This window comes from Schistocerca serialis, chromosome 2, assembly GCF_023864345.2.
Source record: "Schistocerca serialis cubense isolate TAMUIC-IGC-003099 chromosome 2, iqSchSeri2.2, whole genome shotgun sequence".
Classification (NCBI taxonomy): Eukaryota; Metazoa; Arthropoda; class Insecta; order Orthoptera; family Acrididae; genus Schistocerca; species Schistocerca serialis.
Genome location: NC_064639.1, coordinates 816,068,580 through 816,092,730, shown reverse-complemented (window position 1 = coordinate 816,092,730; position 24,151 = coordinate 816,068,580). Strand labels below are relative to the sequence as shown.

General features: G+C 41.5%; 1 protein-coding gene across 3 annotated transcripts in view; it reads left to right on the top strand.

Annotated features, from left to right (window-relative positions):
* The window catches only part of LOC126458056 (probable multidrug resistance-associated protein lethal(2)03659), a 475,280-nt gene that overhangs the window by 177,209 nt on the left and 273,920 nt on the right, over nucleotides 1-24,151 (top strand). For all 3 annotated transcript variants that reach the window (XR_007585566.1, XM_050094853.1, XM_050094854.1), the window contains one exon: nucleotides 16,068-16,206. Coding sequence is in view for 2 of the 3 variants with exons in the window: in XM_050094853.1 (XP_049950810.1) it covers nucleotides 16,068-16,206 (139 nt within the window). In the remaining variant the exon portion in view is untranslated. The remainder of the gene's footprint in view (nucleotides 1-16,067; nucleotides 16,207-24,151) is intronic.

Sequence of the window (24,151 nt, the reverse complement as noted above, 5' to 3'; positions counted from 1 at the left end):
TCACGGCCCGTCCTCACAGCTTTTCTTCTGCCAGTACCTCGTCTCTTACCTTCCAAACTTAACAGAAGCGCTCCTGTGAACCTTTCAGAACTAGCACTCCTGAAAGAAAGGATATTAACTCATTAAATTAACTAGATGTATCAAAAATTGTTTCTTTTTAACAGTTTCTTCTACTACAAGTGTTAGGCCTAATTATTTGTTTAAATCATGAAATTAACAAATATCATTACACAAACAATACTTTTGACAAAAGTGTTAATTACTTTTGAATTAATTAAGGACTGATTTTGCTAACACGTTTTCAAATGGAGTCAAATAGATCCTTTGAGAATACTATTATTTGTTCCTCACAATGTTTATAATTAGTACAGAATTTTTATTTGTTTATATATCAACAATACAATTTAAGTTATGGAACAATTCCTGATTTAGACCTATGATAAAAGATACTAACTAGTAATAGCCAAAATAAATTAGAAAATAAATTAGGTACCTAAAACTAAGCACAAAACTAGATCTGGTGTTACATTCCTAAAGACTAAGGGCCGACCTTTCTCTTTTATGAAGATACAGATTACACTCACGTATGTTAATCGTAATTAGTTAGACGTGAAAAAGTGAATTTTAAGGAGGCAGATGGCAAAACAAGAGGGGAAATAAAAATAACCCTGCTTGCTTCATCACAATTTCTTGGAAAAAGGAACAGGCCACACCCATCTGCAAGAAGGGTAGCAGAAGTGATCCACAAAACTACAGTCCAATATCCTTGACATCAGTTTGTTGTATAATCTTAGAACATATTCTGAGCTCAAACATAATGATGGATCTTGAACAGAATGACCACCTCAATGGCAACCAGCATTGGTTTCAGAAACATTGATCGTGTGAAACACAGTTCATACTTTTCTCATCTGGCATATCGAAAGCTTTCAGTCAAACGAACCAGGTAGATGAAGTGTTTCTTGATTTCCAAGAGGTATTTGACTCTGTACCTGACCTAAGCTTATTGTCAAAAGTATAGTCATATAGGGTATCAAGTGAAATTTGTGACTCGATTGAGGACTTTCTGGTAGGGAGGACACAGCATGTTATCTTTGATGGGGAGTAATCAGCAGATGTAGAAGTAACTTTGGATGTGCCCCAGGGAAGTATGTTGGGACCCTTGCTGTTCATGTTGTTTATTAATGACCTTGCAGACAATGTTAATAGTAAAATCAGACTTTCTACAGATAATGCAGTTGTAGATAGTGAAGTAATGTCTGAGAGAAGCTGCATAAATATTCAGTCATATCTTGATAAGATTTCAAAGTGGTCCAGAGTTTGTCAGTTTCCTCTAAATGTTCAGAAATGTAAAATTTTGCACTTCACAAAATGAAAAAATGTAGACTCTATTACTGTAACATTAGTGTGTCACTATTGGAATAGGCCAGCTCATACAAAGATCTGGATGTAACACTTTGTGGGGATATGAAATGTAATGATCACATAGGTTCAAATGTGGGTAAAGCAAGTGGTAGACTTTGGTTTATTGGTAGAACACTGGGGAAGTGCAAAGGAGATTTCTTATAAATCACTTGTGCGACTGGTTCTAGAATGTTGCTCAAGTCCTGTACCAGATATGACTAACAGCAGATGTTCAACATATGCAGAGGAAGGTAGCACAAATCACCACCCACCAAGCATGTCATATTCCAGCCCTGTCACAAAATAATCCTAACCTAACAAAGGCTGGGGCACTTGTGAAAGCAGCCATGTCATATACCAGCTTTGCTGCAGTCATTGCATAGCTTTTTATATGGGTATGACCATCAACCAGCTGTCGACAAGGATAAATTGCCACAGCCAAACTGTGGCCAAGAGCAAAGCAGATCAGCCACTGGCAAAACATGCAGCTGAACATAAAATGCTTGATTTCAATGGCTGCTTCACAGTGTGGGCCATCTGGATCCTCCCCTCTACCTCCAGCTTTTGTGAACTGTGCAGATGGGAGTCATCCTTACAACACATTCTTCACTCTTGAAATTATTGCATCCTCAACCTATGGCAACCTGCTGTCCCCACACCCTCCACCCAATAGTTTCTGCCTCCTCTAGCTCATCAACTCCTCCATTTTCTCACCTCCCACCCTCTTTGTGTCCCACACTCTGCCAATGCAAGCACATCCATCTTTTTACCATGTCCTCTCCTCTCCTTTCTTTTTTGCTCCCCATCCCCCCCCCCCCCCTTTCAAATCTCCAAGGGAGAAAAGATACATCAAACACCTTAAGGTAAAACACCACATCAACATGGGAACAATCATCTAGCAGTTAGCGAACACATGTATAGGGTATTGTTGGCTGCACAATGCAGCATTTGGGTGGAAGTGCAGGAGGTGCTACAAGATGATATCATTGAACTCTCAGAGAATCCCTGGTCCTCTCCTGTGGTCCTTGTGAAGAAAAAGGATGGAACATGGCATTTCTGTGTTGACTAACAATGACCAAAATAAAATAATGAAGAAAGGTTAATGGAGCGCATTGGTGACAACCCGGACTGCTAGAAAGGAGCAAAGTAGTTTTCACCTGTGGGCATGGAGACAAGCTACAGGCAAATCTAGGATGATGAGGCTGACCAGGAAAAGATGACCTTCACAACATCTGATGGCCTCTAGGTTTTCAAGTTTACACTGTTTGGCCTATGTGACACTCCAGCTAACTTAGAACTTATGATGGACAACCTGCTGGATGACATTGTTGGCTTTTTGATGACATTTGAAGGCCATCTAAACTAACTGATAACTGTGTTGAATTGTGTTCAGATTGCAGGCCTCTGCAAGAATCCAAAAAAGTTTCACCCAAGAAGTAAAAATCTTGTGGCACTTAGCGAATGGCAATGAATTCCATTGCAATTCAGAAAAAATAAGGACAGTCATAGATTTTCTGACTTGTTGGCACATTTTTGTCGTCTTGACGTTTACTTGGAATGTTTCCGTACTACTAGTTATTCATAAAAAACTCCTGTACAAAGGGATCTCCTTTACTAAAACTACTACAGATAAGTGCCAATTTTCATGGAATGAGGCACAAGAAATATCTTTCCTTGTCCTTAAGGAGGCACTAACATCTCCTTCAGCTCTAACATTGCATGATTTGAATTCTGAGACAGAGCATTACGTCAGTGCTAGCAGTTATGGGATATGAACAGTCCTAGTTAAAATTAAGGAAGGTGCTGAAAAAGATGGAAGATTATGCTGTCAGAATACTCTCCAAGCCCAACATGAGCTACTCTACAAACGAGAAAGAGATTCTAGCAGCTGCTTGGGTTGTGGATAAGTTCCAGCTGTATTTATTCGGCAAACCTTTCACTAATCACAGCGTGTAGGCTTTCACGGCCGGCGTCTTCAGTAATTAAAACTTCCGGGCTAAGAGGCCATGGTCCAATAGTAGAAATACTTCTCCCTGACGTTTCGTTGCCAGCTGCGGGCATCTGAGGTGACTCACCTCAGATGATGTTGCCCGCAGCTGGCAACGAAACGTCAGGGAGAAGTATTTCTACTATTGGACCACGGCCTCTTAGCCCGGAAGTTTTAATTACTGAAACCTTTCACTGTTGTGATGGACCATGATTCTCTATGCTGGCTGGCTAGTCACAAGGATCAGTCAGTCAACTGGAGAAATGAGCACAGTGACTTTTGGAGATGTCACAGTGGTATACAGAAGTGGATGCAAACACAAGATTGCTGACTACCTTTTAAGGAATCCTTTGTCAGAACACAGCAATGTATTCAACATATCAGTCATCACTGCATTAAATGACATTGTTGTTGGGTAGAGGGAAGACCCAGAACTGCTGAAAAATAGAATTCTTGAAGGAGAGGAACCAACAAAGGAGAAATCCAGTTAATAAAGAGAACATATATTAGAGGAACTAGAATCTGATGGGGTGTAAATGACTTCTCATCACCACAGCTCAGTTACAACCAGCAAGCATGAAATTTTTCCATGGTGCTCCAGCATCTAGTCTTCTGGAATTTGTGAAAACTTTAGACAGAATTACATACAGGTGTCACTGGCCAGGTCTCTATTTGTTAGACACTGTGTTAGCCTCTATAAGGAATCCTAGTGGTGAAAGCATGTGTCACAGTTACTCTGGGAATCCAGTATTAATTCCACTCAAGATTGCCATTACACTGAGCTCCAGTGGACCTCTTTTGGAGGCCTCAAAGTCAACAATTGAGAACTGATGTTTAATAGTCTGCACTGACTCTGCTACATTGTTGCCAAAGCTGTAACCACTGCTGAAACTCCTGAAATTGCAAGGTTCGTTTAAAAGAAATCGTTTTGAAGTGCTCCAGTTCTAAGGTTTTCCATCTTTACCGATATTGAACTTCATCAAATTTTTAAAAATGTCCTTTCAAACTTTGTTGGGGCAGTGAGATGATTTTTTCTGCATTTCTCCAGTATTGTAAACTACTGGATCATAAAGTGGAAACATTAGAGTTTATATATGGATAGAATAATAAATAACTATTCTAGTTAGTACAAATTATGTTTTTTGTTGAAATCTGTTGCACCTTCTTCTTTACATAGGTTGTTGTTGTTGTTGTGGTCTTCAGTCCTGAGACTGGTTTGATGCAGCTCTCCATGCTACTCTATCCTGTGCAAGCTTCTTCATCTCCCAGTAACTACTGCAACCTACATCCTTCTGAATCTGCTTAGTGTATTCATCTCTTGGTCTCCCTTTACAATTTTTACCCTCCACACTGCCCTCCAATACTAAATTGGTGATCCCTTGATGCCTCAGAACATGTCCTACCAACCGATCCCTTCTTCTAGTCAAGTTGTGCCACAAATTTCTCTTCTCCCCAATCCTATTCAATACCTCCTCATTAGTTATGTGATCTAGCCATCTAATCTTCAGCATTCTTCTGTAGCACCACATTTCGAAAGCTTCTATTCTCTTCTTGTCCAAACTATTTATTGTCCATGTTTCACTTCCATACATGGCTACACTCCATAAAAATACTTTCAGAAACGACTTCCTGGCACTTAAATCTATACTCGATATTAACAAATTTCTCTTCTTCAGAAACGCTTTCCTTGCCATTGCCAGTCTACATTTTATATCCTCTCTACTTCGACCATCATCAGTTATTTTGCTCCCCAAATAGCAAAACTCCTTTACTACTTTGAGTGTCTCATTTCCTAATCTAATTCCCTCAGCATCACCTGACTTAATTTGACTACATTCCATTATCCTCGTTTTTCTTTTGTTGATGTTGATCTTATATCCTCCTTTCAAGACACTATCCATTCCGTTCAACTGCTCTTCCAAGTCCTTTCCTGTCTCTGACAGAATTACAATGTCATCGGTGAACCTCAAAGTTTTTATTTCTTCTCCATGGATTTTAATACCTACTCCAAATTTTTCTTTTGTTTCCTTCACTGCTTGCTCAATATACAAATTGAATAACATTGGGGAAAGGCTACAACCCTGTCTCACTCCCTTCCCAACCACTGCTTCCCTTTCATGTCCCTCAACTCTTATAACTGCCATCTGGTTTCTGTACAAATTGTAAATAGCCATTCGCTTCCTGTATTTTACCCCTGCCATCTTCAGAATTTGAAAGAGAGTATTCCAGTCAACATTGTCAAAAGCTTTCTCTAAGTCTACAAATTCTAGAAATGTAAGTTTGCCCTTCCTTAATCTAGCTTCTAAGATAAGTCGTAGGGTCAGTATTGCCTCACGTGTTCCAATATTTCTACGGAATCGAACCTGATCTTCCCCGAGGTCGGCTTCTACTAGTTTTTCCATTTGTCTGTAAAGAATTCGATTTTGTATTTTGCACCCGTGACGTATTAAACTGATAGTTTGGTAATTTTCACATCTGTCAACACCTGCTTTCTTTGGGATTGGAATTATTATATTCTTCTTGAAGTCTGAGGGTATTTCACCTGTCTCATATATCTTGCTCACCAGATGGTAGAGTTTTGTCAGGACTGGCTCTCCCAAGGCTGTCAGTAGTTCTAATGGAATGTTGTCTACTCCCAGGGCCTTGTTTCGACTCAGGTCTTTCAGTGCTCTGTCAAACTCTTCACGCAGTATCTCCCATTTCATCTTCATCTACATCCTCTTCCATTTCCATAATATTGTCCTCAAGTACACCGCCCTTGTATAGACCCTCAATATACTCCTTCCACCTTTCTGCTTTCCCTTCTTTGCTTAGAACTGGGTTTCCATCTGAGCTCTTGATATTCATACAAGTGGTTCTCTTTTCTCCAAAGGTGTCTTTAATTTTCCTGTAGGCAGTATCTATCTTACCCCTGGTGAGACAAGCCTCTACATCCTTACATTTGTCCTCTAGCCATCCCTGTTTAGCCATTTTGCACTTCCTGTCGATATCATTTTTGAGACGTTTGTATTCCTTTTTGCCTGCTTCATTTACTGAATTTTTATCTTTTCTCCTTTCATCAGTTAAACTCAATATTTCTTCTGTTACCCAAGGATTTCTACTAGCCCTCGTCTTTTTACCTACTTTATCCTGTGCTGCCTTCACTACTTCATCTCTCAAAGCTACCCATGCTTCTTCTACTGTATTTCTTTCCCCCATTCCTGTCAATTCTTCCCTTATGCTCTCCTTGAAACTCTGTACAACCTCTTGTTCTTTCAGTTTATCCAAGTCCCATCTCCTTAAATTCCCACCTTTTTGCAGTTTCTTCAGTTTTAATCTACAGTTCATAACCAATAGATTGTGGTCAGAGTCCACATCTGCCCCTGGAAATGTCTTACAATTTAAAACCTGGTTCCTAAATCTCTGTCTTACCATTATATAATCAATCTGAAACCTGTCAGTATCTCCAGGCTTCTTCCATGTATACAGCCTTCTTTTATGATTCTTGAACCAAGTGTTAGCTATGATTAAGTTATGCTCTGTGCAAAATTCTACCAGGCGGCTTCCTCTTTCGTTTCTTAGCCCCAATCCATATTCACCTACTACGTTTCCTTCTCTCCCTTTTCCTACTACTGAATTCCAGTCACCTGTGACTATTAAATTTTTGTCACCCTTCACTATCTGAATAATTTCTTTTATTTCGTCATACATTTCTTCAATTTCTTCGTCATCTGCAGAGCTAGTTGGCATATAAACTTGTACTACTGTAGTAGGTGTGGGCTTCGTATCTATCCTGGCCACAATAATGCGTTCACTATGCTGTTTGTAGTAGCTTACCCACACTCCTATTTTTTTATTCATTATTAAACCCACTCCTGCATTACCCCTATTTGATTTTGTATTTATAACCCTGTATTCGCCTGACCAAAAGTCTTGTTCCTCCTGCCACCGAACTTCACTAATTCCCACTATATCTAACTTTAACCTATCCATTTCCCTTTTTAAATTTTCTAACCTACCTGCCCGATTAAGGGATCTGACATTCCACGCTCCGATCCGTAGTACTCCAGTTTTTTCCTTCTCCTGATAACAACGTCCTCCTGAGTAGTCCCTGCCCCGAGATCCGAATGGGGGACTATTTTACCTCCAGAATATTTTACCCAAGAGGACACCATCATCATTTAACCATACAGTAAAGCTGCATGCCCTCGGGAAAAATTACGGCTGTAGTTTCCCCTCGATTTCAGCCGTTCACAGTACCAGCACAGCAAGGCTGTTTTGGTTATGTTACTAGGCTAGATCAGTCAATCATCCAGACTGTTGCCCCTGCAACTACTGAAAAGGCTGCTGCCCCTCTTCAGGAACCACACGTTTGTCTGGCCTCTCAACAGCTACCCCTCCGTTGTGGTTGCACCTACGGTACGGCTATCTGTATCGTTGAGCCACGCAAGCCTCCCTACCAACGGCAAGGTCCATGATTCATGGGGGGGGAGGGGGGTTCAGTTGTCTAAAAGAAGTTACTGCTTGCTATTGGTTGCAGTAACACAGTCATGTCTAATCTCTGTATTGAATATCAATCCTGTATACCTGTATATAATAAAAGTGGCAGTTGTTCCACTCAGTTTTATTCTTCTTTGCAGCAGTCTGACATTTTCAGTTGCAGCTTCGTCATACGAATTCAACTAACAAGTCTTTCTTCACACCAAGAACATACTACTTTTTACAACAGAACAGAGTAGACTCCAGTCTACGACTACCACTCAACTTTTAACACATACCGAAATATGATACATAAAGAAGACTAGAGATACGATAACTCACAGCACAGTGATTTTATAGAGTATCAATTTTTATTTTCAGAAAAATGTATATATTATTAATTATTATTTTTAAAAATGTTTTCAAATTGTTACCTACCGTGAATTGTAGAAATAATAGAAATGTCAATAATTTCAAATGGAAAATATGAAAAATAATTATGTTATTTGAAAAATAATTACAATAATAATATTTATATTAGATTCATTGTTTGAACACAAATTTTTTATGTGAGTATAAATAAGATAATATTTTACAATCTCTTTATTTGAAAGCTAAAATTTTTGTGATTTCAGAAAAATGTCTGTGTATTGTGTGATCTGGTTGCCTTAGTGCATCGGGTACTTGGAGTATTTGTATGTATATTGTGTGTATCATCAAATACAATATGTAATCAAAATGAGCCATTGGTCAGTTGTACCACACAGCTGAGATTAGTGTCAGAGGTAATTTCATGTTGCAACATCACACAGAGGATGACGGCTGCACATCACTCACAGTTAAATGGCCTCACAGAATGTATTAATAAGTTGTCGGCAGATGTTATGTTGATGTACATTAATGTTAAACAGAGAGATTGGGATACAATACTTCTCCTGTGACATTAGCATATAACACAGTAAAGCAAGATGCTAGAGGCCTCACACTGTTCTGTCTGTTCCATGATCAAGAGGCCAAAATGACAGTGGATACACTATTCTCCTTTCAATCAGAAGATACTCAGGATGGCTGTGTTAAACACTCTACCACCAGGATTGAAGGAGCAAGACAACTGGCTTGTATATGGTCCCTGAGGTTGCAGGAGAGGGATCGAGAGTGCTATAACATGAAACACTAGCCTGTGAGATGAAGCCCAGGAGACTTGGCATGGATTTTTATCATGAGACACAGATCAACAATGAGAGCTTCTTGCTCAAGGAAACTTAAGATCTTCTCAATGACCGTGAAGCTTCAGCAAAAAAGGTTCATCATAATGCAGAGGATGTGACAAAATGACCAGAACACAACGATTCATCACTGCTGCCATATAGACAACCACTGACAAGATCTAGATTCAGGGAGCTGTAGTCAGCTGCAACGAGAATGTCTGAAACAGCTGTGCAGCCTGTCACCAGCTCAGATCTGACCTAAGCAATTATTTGTTATGCAGTATTTACAACTTTTGGAAGTTTCTCAATTTCTTATATTTGTAATGTTTGCATATTATGGAGTATTTTATCTTAGTATAGATAGCAGCATTCACTGTCAGAGCTCACTTCTGTTCTGTCTGTATGTTAGTGTTCATAATAATCTTGCTTTCAGTGCTATGTGTTGTACTTTACTGATGATCCTGCTTTCAAATTTTGGTTTGACTCAGGTTACAAAGTGACAATATTTTCAGAATCAAATGTTGTTCTTATATTAAGGAATTAATTACTTGTTGTATATACAGCTAAGGTGAAAAGTTCTTGGCCAGGCAGAAAGGCAGCATTGATGATGATGAAATTATGTGTTTATTATGTTGGTGCATATTCTGTAGTAACATAATTAGAGTGTCAGTTTGTTTTGCAGAATAGTTCTGTTTATATGGCTTCTCAAAGTAAGCATGTGCCTTTTATTGATATTGATGAATTAGAATACATTATTGCAATAAAATTCTGTGTTTTGTGTTGTTAATGCACACATAATTGTTTTAAAAATTGGTGAAAGTGTATAAGGAGCCAAGATCTTCATTTTCAAAATTTTTAAATTCGTAACCTAATTGAACCATGGCCACGCTTCTCTTGACGATGATCCAAGTGAAGGACATCCAAAAACTCTAACTGCAAATGAAGACTCAAGAAAGTATGATATAACTGGTATCATAGGCACATCAGGAGAAATAACATGGTACAGTTCACATGAAGTGCTATCTTTGATAAAGCTTAGTGCAGTATGGATCATTCATTCATTGAATTTTTACCAAAAGCAAACACGAAAATATGTATCTCATAAACCTTTGACAATTTTGAAAAGAATGCAACAAATTTTGTGTGCCAGCTTGTTACTGTACAAACAGTGGAAAATCCAGGATAGGATAATGACATTCATATGAATAGGATAGTTTGCTAGTTATCCTATAGAGGAGATGTTGAGGTGCAGACAGGCACAACAAAAAGACTGCTATGCATCTGATCTTTCAGTCAAAAGGTCTTCTAAACTAGAAAACACAGACACATTCTCACAAACACAACTCACATACATATGACCACTGTCTGTGGCCACTAAGGTTGGGCTGCAGGCAACTGTGGGTAGTGTGGGTAAGGAGGAAGTTAAAGGAGGGAGGAGGAGTAATAGCAGGGTGGGGGTGTGGGAGGGTGTAGTTCTCCTTGTGGGAGCATGCAGGGATATGGTGGGGACAAGGCTGCTAGAGCCAGTCTGGAGGTTTGACAGGGTGGGGATGGGGTAGGAGAGTGGAAAAGATGAGAAATAGAGGAGGGGAAAAAGATTAGTGGGTGCATCTGTCAAATAGAATGGTGAGTGGGAGCAGGGAAAGGGATTGGTGGGTGAAGGGCAGGAGCTAGCAAAGGTTGAGGACTGGTGGTTACAGGAATGTAGGATATATTGCAGGTAGGTTTCCCACCTGCACAGTTCAGAAAAGCTAGTGTTGTTAGGTAGGGTCCAGATGGAGCAGGCTGTGCAGCAGTCATTAAAGTGAAGTACATTGTGTTGGTCATAATATTCAACAACTGAATGGTCTATCTGCCTCATGGTCACAGTTTGTCAGTGGCCATTCATGTGGACAGACAGCTTGTTGTTCGTCATAGCCACACAGACAGCAGCATACTGATTACAGCTTAATTAGTAGATAATATGACTGCATTCACTGCTGTCCTGCTTTTGATGAAATAGGTGATATCTGTGACTGGACTGGAGTAGGTGGTGATGGGAGAATGTAGAGGACAGTTATTGCATCTAGGTGTGTTGCAAGGGACATGAGACATTAGGGAATGGGTTGGGAAGAGGGATAGAGTAGGGACAGACAAGGATATCACATAGGTTTTGTGGGTGGGGAATACTACTGTGTTAGGGGCACAATAAGAGATAGTCAAAACCCTGGCAGAGAATGTGGTTCAGTGCTGTGTGGTACTGAGTCATGAGGGGAGTGCTCCCTTGTGGCCAGACAGTGGGACTGTGGTAGGTGACTGAAGAGATAAAGCACAGGGGATCTGTTTCTCTACAAGGTTGGGACAGTAATTTTGGTCTGTGAAAGCCTCAATGAGACGCTTAGTATATTTGGAGAGCAACTGCTTGTCATTGCAGATGCAATGTTACTATTCTCTAATGCATTACTTTACTCAGTGTCCATAATTTTCTTTACGTGGGCATGACAACCAACAAGCCATCTGTCCGCATGAATGGCCATCTATGACTGTGGCCAAGAGTCAGCTGGACCATCCAGTAGGTGAACATACTGTCCAACACAACATGCTTCCCTTCAATGATTGCACAGACTGTGCAACCTGGATACCTCCTATCTACACTGGCTTTTCTGAACAGTGCAGGTGGGGACCCTGCCCGCAATATATCCTATGTTCCTGTAATCCCGCTGGGCTGAGCCTTCACTAATTCCTGCCCTTCACGCACCTATCCCCATTCCTGCTCTCACTCTGGCACTAAATAGCCTTGTGTTTCACCAATGCACCCAGTAGTCTTTTTTCCTCTTCTCTATTTCCTTCCTTTTCCTCTATATCCAACCCCCCACCCCTACTCCCCCCTCAGACCTCCTGACTGTACCTAGTTGGTCTACCCGGTCCCCACCACACTCCTGCATGCTGCCAGCACTACACAGCCTTCTATTTCAACAATGCAACCACTAGTATTTTTCCCCTCCCCTGCTTCTTGCTTTTCCTCTCTCCTCCCCCTCCCTCAAATCTCCCTAATGCACCTAGTGTCTCTAACCTGTCCCCACCACATTCCTGGATGCTCCCACAAGCAGTACCGCACCATCCTCCACTCCTGCCCTACTATCCTTGTGCCTCCCCATCCCAGCCCTCCTCCATAACCTTACCACCCACAGATTGTTTCTCCCTTCAGGTGCAGATGCTCACAATCTGGCCTCAGTAGCCAGAGACAATGGTCATATGTGTGTGTGAGCTGTGCTTGCATGAATGAGTTTGTTTTATACTTTAGAAGAAGGCCTTTTGGTCGCTGCGGGGGTAGCCACACAGTCTGAGGCACTTTGTCATGGTCTGTGCTGCTGGCCCCGTCGGAGGTGCGAGTCCTCCCTTGGGAATGGGTGTGTGTGTTGCCCATAGCGTAAGTTAGATTAAGTTAGATTAAGTAGTGTGTAGGCTTAGGGACGATGACCTAAGTAGTTTGGTCCCATAAGACCTTACCACATATACCACCTTTTGGTCAAAAACTAGGATGTACAGCAGTCATTCTGGTGTGGTTGTATGTGACTCAACATCTCCTCTACATAGTGAGTAGCAATCTGTCCTTTACATAATAATTTCATTATTCCATCCTGTCCTTTACATAATAATTTCATTATTCCATCCTGGATTTTGCATTGCCTGTATTTTCCTAGCAGCTTTTCTTCCATCCTGCAACCCAGTGCTGTTTACTTTTGTTACTATTCTCTAATGCATTAGTTTATTCAGTGACCATCCTTTTCTTTCTATTCTTTCCTGTGTTGTACATGTCACCCTCTGAATCTCACATGCTCTGACTTACAAGTCACACTGTTTCAACTCTCTTGTCCATGTACAACACATTTCTATGTGACCACTGTGATCGCTGGTGTTGCATATCATGTCCCACATTATTCCCACTGATATAATTAACCCTAGACCTACCAATTTATCACTCTTCCTGCCACACTCTCGTGTATTTTCCATGTTATTTTCTATACCTTCCTGTGCTACACTAACTTGTTGAATCCTAACTACCAACCTGCAACCCCTTTCTCTTTCTCTTCTCGTATTCCAGCATGCTCATACTAAACTCACCTAATCCATTTAAATCTGCTGTCCCCTTCCTTGCCAGCCCGGGGTGGCCAAGCGGTTCTAGGCACTACAGTCTGGAACCGTGTGACCGCTACGGTCGCAGGTTCGAATCCTGCCTCTGGCATGGATGTGTGTGATGTCCTTAGGTTAGTTAGGTTTAAGTAGTTCTAAGTTCTAGAGGACTGATGACCTCAGAAGTTAAGTCCCATAGTGCTCAGAGCCATTTGAACCATTTTTTTGTCCCCTTCCTTGTTACATGTCCACCCACTGACCAGCATCCCACATCCCACATTATTATCTTGTTATTTATTTTTCTCTTTGATCTCATTGTGTTTTCACAGTTCATTTCCACAATTCACTGCTAGCACCAATCCCTCAGGTTTCACCTATTTTCCCCATAATTCATCTGTTCCATCCTTTTTATGACTTTTCCCATGTATTTTCAAGTATTTCACGTATTTTTATGAGTCTTTCTGCTCATGTGTTTACATAATTTATGTATTTTTATGCATTTTGTCTCCACGTGGATCCTTGCTCCTTCCATATGCACTAATACAGAAAGGTTTCCTTATCCCTAGCCAGAGACCAGTCCCACACACTACTTTGTTGTTGTCTAAATCAGTGAAATCCCCCGAAATGGTCTTCCCATCAAATTACCCTTCTCTCATTACAACCCCTCCTTCCACAGTAACCTCTATCTCTCTTCAAATCCAGTCAACCCATAGCCCTCAACAACTTAATTCTGCAAAAACATGTAATGAGCCCCAAACCTCCATGCAATATTTCCTCCCTATCTGTAAAATTCTCCAACTCTGCAATCCCAACTTCCTGGATCTGTGTCTCACAATGAAACTCTTGCCTCCAGGAACTAGAGCAGGATGCACAATGTCACCTCAAAAAACTCTCCAACCTGTTCACCTCCTACTCCCACCTTGGATTACCACTATCCTCTGTGTCTACACTAACCTGCGAACATCCCCCAAATCCCCTCAAAGCTGATAAACCCTGCCTCACTGACCTACTACATTTACCACATCTCAGAAACTCCTTCCCCCCACCTTACAAAATCTAGAACTTATACAGACCCAGAACATAATCATGAACCTTTCCCCCTAAAGCTTTAGTTCCACAGAAGTATCAGCTCTTTCCAAAGGCTTTACCTTTTGCCCCACTGGTCATACTAAAGACCTTCTCTCCTTCTCCCAATTGCCACAGTGAAAACCAACCCTATCAATCAGATTCAACTAAAAGCCAATGTTGCACTCTGTCTGACTCAGTTCACTCCTCCATCTAACTGTGAACCACCTTCACTGCCCAAGAATCACTCCCTGTTAACATTCCAGAATTTCTCAACCTCAGACCTTGCCCCACCATCATCCACAAAATCTCGCAACATGGAAGCTACCCTTACATCTGGAGACAGAACCACAATCCATTGCTTAAAAACTGATCCCAACATTATAATCCTACCTGCCAACAAAGGCTCCAATACTATGGTTTTGAACTGCAGGGATTACCTGGTGGGAGGACTCTGCCAGCTGTCAGATTCATCCACCTACCAACCCTGTTACAATGACTTCATTCCAGAAATCAAACAGGATCTCTGGTCTCTCTTCAAATCCTTAGGTCCATCCCAAAAGCTCTCCTGAGTTTATCTCTCTCCTCACCCATGCCACTCCCCTCACCCCCACCTTCTACATGCTTGCTTAAGTTCATAAACCCAACCACCAAGGATGCTCCATTGTGGCCAGTTACTATGCTCTCACTGAGAGAACCTCTGCTATCGCTGGCCAACACCTTCAGCCTGTTAACCATAACCTACCCTCTTATGTAAAAGACACCAACCATTTCCTCCACTGACTCTCCAAAGTTCCTGTTCCTTTACCACATAGCCCCCTGCCCTTCACTGTTGAGGCCACCTCCCTGTACACTGACACCCCTAATGCCCATGGCCTTGCTGCTATTGAATACTACCTCTCTCCATGCCTGAGTGACTACAAACTGACAACCTCCTTCCTGCTCACCATGACCAGCTATATTCTCACTCACAACTGCTTCACCGTTAAATGCATCATCTACAAACAAATCCAGGGTACAGCAATGGGCATCCACATGGGACCATCCTATGCAACATATCTGTGGACCATGTAGAGCAGAGGTAGTCAACCCAATCCTTGCTGCCCCCTAGTGGGCATTCCAGTGTTCACAGTGGCCTGTGGGCGATAGAGGTTTTATAAACATTTTGATTAAGTTTCCATAAAATTATTACTTAAAGTATTTGGTAAGTAATTATTAGTACATGCTTTAATTTGCTGTAACTCTGGTTACAAATTTTATAAAGTAAAGTTACTTACATACCTTACAGATCACCATTACTGTGGAATCACTGGGCAGTTAGGAAATTTGACTGCTAATAGAGATACAAAACTGGGCAGTAGATAAAATGGGTTGACTACCTCTAATCTATAGGATTCCTTCCTAACCTCCCAGAATCCCAAACTCCTCACATGGTTTACATTCATTGATGACACTCTATGCACATTCTCCAGAACCTCAAAAACTTCTGCCTCATTCTTCATCACCTGGTTCTCGTCAGCCCAATATTCTTGTGCTGTATTTTGCCATAGAGATGACATGGTGTTTTCTGATTTGTGGAGATTATGTTTATTGTATATTAAAATCTGATTATATGAGCAACATTTTTTCAGTGTGTGAAGTACCTAAATACCATTTAACATAACAGAACACTTTCTCATTCATTCTGTAATGTATGTGTTTTATTTTGGAATTTCGTCACCAAACTGTGTTTGGTGAAGTAATTATAAACAGTTTAATGCATTTTCATCATATGTTGTAGCATGAATGTTCTTTGAATTTCCATTTAGCATCCATGTTCTTTGAATTTGCAGGAAGGAAATGAATGCTATAAGGATTATGCAATACATTCGAGCTGTCACTCTGTCAATGGGCATGTTTGTTACTCGACTGTCAACATTTTTCAGCATTGTAATATTTGTTATGCTTGGCGAAAATGTAACTCCTGACAAGGTTAGTGATAATACTCAGTATGTCTCCAAAGGTTTGATATTGGTCCACTCCTGTCATTTAACTATATCATTAAAAGTCTTTAAACATTTGTTATTTTTGCCAATGATAGAAGGGTTCTGATCAAAGACAGGAACTCAGCCATGTCAGACACAGCGAGTTGGAGAGGCTTGTAATTAGTCTACAACAGACAGTTTCATTCTTTAATCTTACAAAAAATTTATCTTAAACAGTACAAAAGAATAAAAACTCTTTTTGTGTCTCTGAAAAAGATACTGTCGACCAATTAGTAGATGAAATTTAATGTATAAAATAATTGGTCCTCACGTTGATAACAGATTGAAACAGTTATTTGATGAAAGTTAATGTGTAAAGTAATTGGTTATCAAGTTGACAATAGATTGAAATGGTGGCAGCACTCTGATAAGCTAACTAAAAAAATCAGGTTTAATCCATTATGCACTCAAACATATTTTTCATTATGTTAAATTTCAGACAAAAATGCAAGCGTATTTTGTACACTTTGATTGCTGTTTGTTGTCTCAAGAAATATTCTTTAGAAAAATACATATAAAATAATTAACATACTTGTTATGCACACGCATTCAGTAAAAATGTTACATAGAGTTTATAACTAAACATCTTGCACACACACACACACACACACACACACACATATATATATATATTCAAAGACCTTGGACATTATTATTTGATACCAGTACTTTCATTCTTCACATTTATTTATGTAAAAATAATTTCTATGTTGACTCTGCATTTATTATTTCGATATAATCTATAATCTGCAGTTCTGGTTCAAAGCGTTTTTAAATAAGTTGTCTATGTAAAGCAAAGGAATAGAAATCTCTGAAAGTTTGAACCTAGTTACAAAGTTGCTTGCAGCAGACGGTGACTTTACTGATGCAGTTTGCCTTGTCAGTTTAGTGACTAATGTCAATCAGGGTGACAGTTGAGTATTGCCTGTGTTCTGTGTGGTGATGATAAATGCACAGGTCTCATGTCAAACCCACCCTCAGAGACTGGCGGGGGAATCAGGTGATAGAACCCACTGGGCGGTCTTGCCTCTCCTCTCCATCAGAACAGACCTTGGAAGGTCTGATGTACTGACCAGCTGCTGTGTCACCCTCAGCCAGTTGGCATCACTGGATGCAGATACAGAGGGTTCTTGTGGTCATACTGCTGTCTCAGCTGTTATCAGTTTTTCTGATCAGAGCTGCTACTTCTCATTCGAATAGCTCCTCAATTGGCCTCAAAAGTGCTGAGTATGTTAAACACTAATCTCCTCCTCCTCCTACAAGGGCTGAGTGCACCCCAGTCTTGCCTTGGTGGGTGCAATTCAAAGCTTGTAACAATCGGGGCTTGCTAATGATTTGTAGTTCAGCAGTTCCAGCTATACTCTGTATATGTGTCATGTAAACATTACACTATTTCTTCTTCCATGTTTGCTGGAACCTCATTGGATATTGTTTCATTTGGAGCAGAAGCCAAACTGTATAGACTACAGTCAAGTACGATAATGAGGACATGGTTTATGCTATGCGTTATGCATGTATCGACACAGCGATAATATGGGACAACAGCTTCACCACCACAATTAACTTGGACAGCACTGGCGAGCCACCTGGTCCAACTGACCTGCAGTGATGCAAACAATTATACAGGGTGTATACAACCCGGGAAATCTGGGAAAAACCCAGGAATTTTTTCATCCGGGAGAAAACCGGGAAAAACCCGGGAATTTTTCGGAATTCCGGGAATTTTTCATTGTTTTAGCTTTCAGTTAAATTTTTGTAATTTTGACTGCAGAATTGATTCTCTAGCAAAGAATGTTACTGTATCCTGCTACTGGAGAATGATACTGCAGCAATAAAATATAAATGAGAGGGAGAAAAATAAAACTTTAGTGGCATAGGAAATGTGCAATTTATGACAACAAAACACCGTGCACGCACAAGTGTCAGCAGATAGTAAAAATATTTCAAAGGCCGTAGGGCGCAGATTAATTCTTCGTAGCAATAAACTGCTTGCTATGAGAATGATGTCACAGCTGTTCACCTTAGCTTCGTTTGACCAGTTGCCAGCGGTCTGTTGTGCAAGCGCATTTGACTCGCGTATAAGCAGTACCTTCTCCCACTTCCCGCTATTTGAAGTTTGGCTGTAAGCTGTATCAGTAGCAGCAGCAAGCAGCCAGATGCAAACGAGAAACATTTTTATCACGCGCCCTAGCTGCCAGATTCGCGCTTGCCCAGAGTTGTCTGAGTTGTAGTGGGGATGGGGCTAGTCTCCACGTGACCCGTCTTTACGTTAAGTGATTTCGCTGCTTCTCTTCGTGTACAGCTCCCACGTCAAATGAAAACAAAAACGGATTTCTGTGGCCGGGAGCTATCAAGTGAATTAAAATACATTCACATAATTACGGAGGGCAAAAATATATTATTAATTTCAGTTTTCTGATTTTATTTTATTTCCAAGTTAGTAGCAGTCAAGCATTAATCGCCTTGCAGAAGAATGACGTTATTTTTGCAAGTTCGTTAAAGAAATTCCGCTGAGGCAATAATTTTATTTGAAACGAAGTGTTTCATTCTACAGTATTGGCTAGTTCCAACTGTTCGCTGAATTTCAAGTGCACGTTGTCATCTTCTGCCGTGTATCGCATTATGCCATAATAAAGAACCAATTGATTCCCGGTGGGGTCAGGGATTTTCTCTGCCTCGTGATGACTGGGTGTTGTGTGATGTCCTTAGGTTAGTTAGGTTTAAGTAGTTCTAAGTTCTAGGGGACTGATGACCATAGATGTTAAGTCCCATAGTGCTCAGAGCCATTTGAACCATTTTTTTAAAGAACCAAACATGAGATCGTAGAGTACTGGTACTCCAAGAAAATTTAAATCCCACAAAAAAGCCAATTTGCATTTCAAGCCGAATTATGCATTTTAGTATGGTTTACAAAATTTCGATGATCTTTGGAGTATCCTCTGATGCCCTGTTTCTTTTATGGTGTAATGTAAGCTCTCTTAGTGCTTTATACACACGAACGTGCGGGCTTCCTACACCACTGCAGTTGCACACGCACAATAATGAGTTTTCTGGCGCTCTCTGGCAACTGGTAAATCGAACCTATTTCTAACAGTATTGCGAACGGTGGTTAGAAAAGTGTTACTTTCAAAGTAAAATTCTTTTTACGCAAGATGAATTATGTTACGTGCGAGAAAGTGGGATGGTAAATCACAGAGCGTTTGAAACTGAACAGTTTGAGGACCAGCCACTTACAAGAATTTTGAGCCAAGGCATTTATGTCATAATTTTAAATTTACTGGCACATTTGTGTGATGTATCTTAAAGTGTAACACACGCAAAAAAAGATCAATATTACATGTGAAAGCTTAGCTTCTATTGTAGCGTGTTAATCTTAGAGACCAATATTATATGTGAAAGTTTAGCTTTTCTTGTAGATATACAGTACTGTGTACATTAATGTGTGTACATTAAACCGTTAACTTTTCCTCTTGTGTGTTCGCGCTATGTAACCAGTGATCTTGCTATTGGCTGACTATAACACGTGTCCTATGCTCTGAATAGCTGCTGTCATCGGCTGGTGAGATCTCGTGGCTTGAAATATGACTCGCTTACAAAAGGACATTGCAACCTCGGTTGCAATGTTCCGGAAACTAACGCGCTGTGTTTGGTGCAATTCGAATTTATATTTTCGTAATGCGAAAATAAGCAGCGTATATGTTGCTGCAAACGAAAGGTCTTTCCAAAACTTCTTTCCTTTTTTTTTTTTTTTTTATTAAAAGTCTCTCCAAAACTTCTCTGCTCCGTCTTTTCTTTTTTTTTCGGGAAGTTGTACGCGATTATATAAAACGTTAACCATTCAAAGGATTGATAAGTTTTACAGTTCTGAGGGAAAATCTGCGGAAAACCTACTGTCACTTAGCACAGAAAAATATTTTCGTCTGGGAAAAAGCATATTTTTTAAACGGGATATCCGGGAGAAATCCGGGAATAATCCGGGAATTTTTTTTCCTTGTCCCCGTATACACCCTGTTATAGTAAACATGTAAAAAGAGATAGGCAGAGAACAATACAGCCTTGAATGTCATTTAATTTTTGAACAGAAGGAAATAATGGTAAATCTCAGGCAATACACTTGTTAGGTGACCTGATGGAAAACATAGCATGCTCTTAATCTTAGCTAACATAATACTGTAATTAAAAACAAGGGTGATGAAAATTGCTAACTTCAACAAGAGTAATTTTTCTGCATGAGCTATGTGTGGTGTAAAAGCACACAGCTGGGATTTCACCGCATAGTTAAATATTGAAGCCACTGAAGATATTACAGTCAGTCATCTGGTAACCTTTGAACTCCTTCCATATTGAACTCTCAGGAATACTGTACGTTTCAGTACTTTTGTGTTCATCACAAAGCTTCATGCATTAGTTCCAGTACATTTGGCAGCTTAATGTCCTTTTATTTCTTGCACAAATCTCTTAGCTTGTCTCCAGATCAATTCTTTAGGATTCAGATTGCAGTGTTAGGGTGAGAACTGTAAAAATGGAGCACGTACAGTGTGCTCAACACCATGAAAATTATTTTTTCCCACATTTCTATGACGCTTATCACTCTGCCTTGGGTGAGATCACATCTACCGTACAAAACTATGGAAATATTCAAACAAAGAGTATTTTTTTCATTTTTTCTCCAAAAAGTTTAATTGTGTAATGTTTTCTTAACTTCAAAATCTTTAACAATCTGTTATAAAATATCAATAATTAAGAATGTGTAATTGCAATGACAGCCAGAATTTTGCATGCGATATGCAATTAGAAACTAGAAGACATGTATTTTGCTTGAAACTATGATGGTTAAGTATGAGTTAATTAGCATATATCTGATATATTTCATGCTTAAAAGATTTAGATATTCAAAGAGAACAAAAAACATAGTAGATCTCAATGAGATTCGTACCACCACCCACTGACCAACAGGATTATCAATCTTCGACGCTACTGATTATGCCACACATGGGATTTGTAAATCCTTCTTTATATTTATTACATACTGTTGTGTCTAGACAAGACAGCCTAGACACTATGAGAAGAAGGATATGTAATGAATGCTATAAAGAAAAGTTCGTAGCTTCTGGAATACTTAACTTTAATCCATCCTTTTGGTACATCTGGAGATTGTGACGATACAAGTGAGACTCTTTAGATACATGCAATGTTACTAATGGCGCCTTGCTAGGTCGTAGCCATTGACTTAGCTGAAGGCTATTCTAACTATTGGCTCGGCAAGGGAGCGAGGCTTCATCAGTATAGTCGCTAGCTACGTCGCCCGTACAACTGGGGCGAGTCTATTCCGTATCTCGAGACCTGCCTTGTGGTGGCGCTCGGTCTGCAATCACACAGTGGCAACACGCGGGTCCGACATGTACTAATGGACCGCGGCCGATTTAAAGCTACCACCTAGCAAGTGTGGTGTCTGGCGGTGACACCACATTGCTCCCCCGCAAATCGGCGAACGGTCGTGTTATAAGGCTTACGCCCGCCATGGGGAGGACCCCATGTTGACGTATGTGATGAGCTGGGGAGCCTAACAACAGGTGAGGCTGTGTCACCCGCACCGGGCCATTCGGTCCGAGGGGATCTAGGAAATGCCTGAAAACCTAGTCCACGGTGCACGTCAACATGCGGTGCATGCGCCCGTAAAGAGACAGGAGGGGCCGAAGGGTTGACCGCAATTGCGTCGGGGTATCCGACGCGCGATGACGTCATGTGGTCCGGAGCGGGCAAGAGTTCCATGGGGGAGGACAGCTGGTCACGGGAAGCGATCGGCGGCGCGTGACCCAGGGAGGCGCTTGGCGGCTGCAGCGAAGCGTCCACTGCAGGCGGCGCTGGCGGGAGAACAGGCGGCGGCGGTGGCGGCAGCGGCGGCGGCGGCGGCAACGCGTCGCCATGGGGCAAAATGGAAGGCAGCGTCGGTAACACCTGGTGATGAGGCGAGCCAGTAGATGGGTCCCCAGGGCGCTGACTGGCAGAACCCGTGCGACGACAGAGGCCCAGCTGATTGAGATGCCGACGCACCTCACCAGAGGCCCCCAAAACCAAATACATCGCGCGGCCGAGGCAGCGAAGAACGCACCCTGCGAGCCAACGCCGTGAACCGCGAAAGTTGCCATAGAATACAACGTCGCCTGGAACAAAAGCAGGAGTCTGCCGCTGCACAGGAACCTGATGTGGTGGGTGCAGCAAAGACATCAAGGTTCGATGAGGACGACCGTGGAGCAACTCAGCCGGCGAGCGACCATCTCGTGGCTGAGAGCGATACGATGACAAAAAGAGCAACAACGCGTCCTCCCGAGAATGCGACTCTTTCAACTTCAACATCTGTGACATGAAAGTCTGGACCAATTGTTCACCGGCACCGTTTGACTGCGGCGCGGATGTCAGATGTTGAATACCATTGGCCTGGCAGAATGACTGAAATTCTGCGGACATGAATTGTGGGCCATTGTCGGAAACAATAGTCTGCAGAAGACCTTCAATGCAAAAGATAGCAGACAACGCTTGGATGGTGGCAGAGGACGTCGTGGAAGACATCCGGACAACAAAAGGAAAATTACTGAAGGCATCTATCAGAACCAACCATCGAGCATTCCAGAATGGACCAGCAAAATCGATGTGCAAGCGTTGCCAAGGGGAAGTGGCTTTTGGCCATGCAAAGACTTTCCGCGGCGGTGCGGATTGTTGTTCGGCACACGCCATGCAAGAAGAACACATATTCGTAATCGCAGCATCGATTCCGAAACAAGTACAGTGCTGACGAGCAAGTTGTTTCGTTCGCACGATACCCCAATGTCCTTGGTGAAGAAGCCGTAAAACAGAGGACTGTAACGAACGTGGGACCATGACTCTGGACTGATCATTATCAGAACGCAACAACAAAACACCACGTCGTACAAAAAGTCTCTCCTTATGAGCAAAAAATCGGCGAACCAACGGATCCACGATCTGAGACTTTGACAAAGGCCATTTCGTAGCAACAAAACGCAAAACGGTAGCAAGGACCGGGTCAGCAGCTGTGGCTGTAGCTACACGACGAAAATCAATCGGAAACGATTCGACCATGTCATCAGTTGCCGCATCAATGAACATGCAAGCAAGTTCGGAAGAATCGAATGCTCTATCTTCAGCAACAGGCAAACGGGACAACGCATCGGCGTTTCCGTGCTTAGCTGTGGACTGATACAAGATATCGTAGCGGTACTGCGAGAGGAAAATAGACCAGCGAATAAATTTCTGCACTGTACGCGGAGGTACAGGCTTGTTCGGATGAAAAAGCGACGTCAAAGGTTTGTGGTCTGTGATGATGGTAAAGTGACGACCATACAAGAAATCATGGAACTTAGTAACACCAAACACGAGAGCCAAAGCTTCTTTCTCAATTTGTGAATAATTTCTTTGTGCAGACGAGAGCAATTTTGACGCAAAGGCAATAGGGCGATCATGCGATCCATCTTTGTGCGCAAGCACAGCACCGATCCTGAAATCCGATGCATCTACCATCAACAAAAGGGGTTTCTGGCGATCGAATGGTGTAAGGCAAGTATTTGAAAGCAACGCCGATTTCAACTGGCGAAAGGCGCGTTCGCATTCCGTCGTCCAGACGAACGGAACACCTTTACGGCGTAAGCGATGAAGCGGAGCTGAAATGGAAGAGGCATTGCGCAGAAAGCGATGATAATAGTTAATTTTACCCAACACACTCTGTAGCTGCTTCAAATTCTGTGGCGAAGGCAAGTCTTGTATGGCACGGAGGTGCTCTGGACTGGGATGTATGCCTTGTGCATTTATGACATGTCCCAGATATGGTAAGTCACAAGCAAAAAATACACATTTGTCCTTCCGCAAGCGAAGACCAT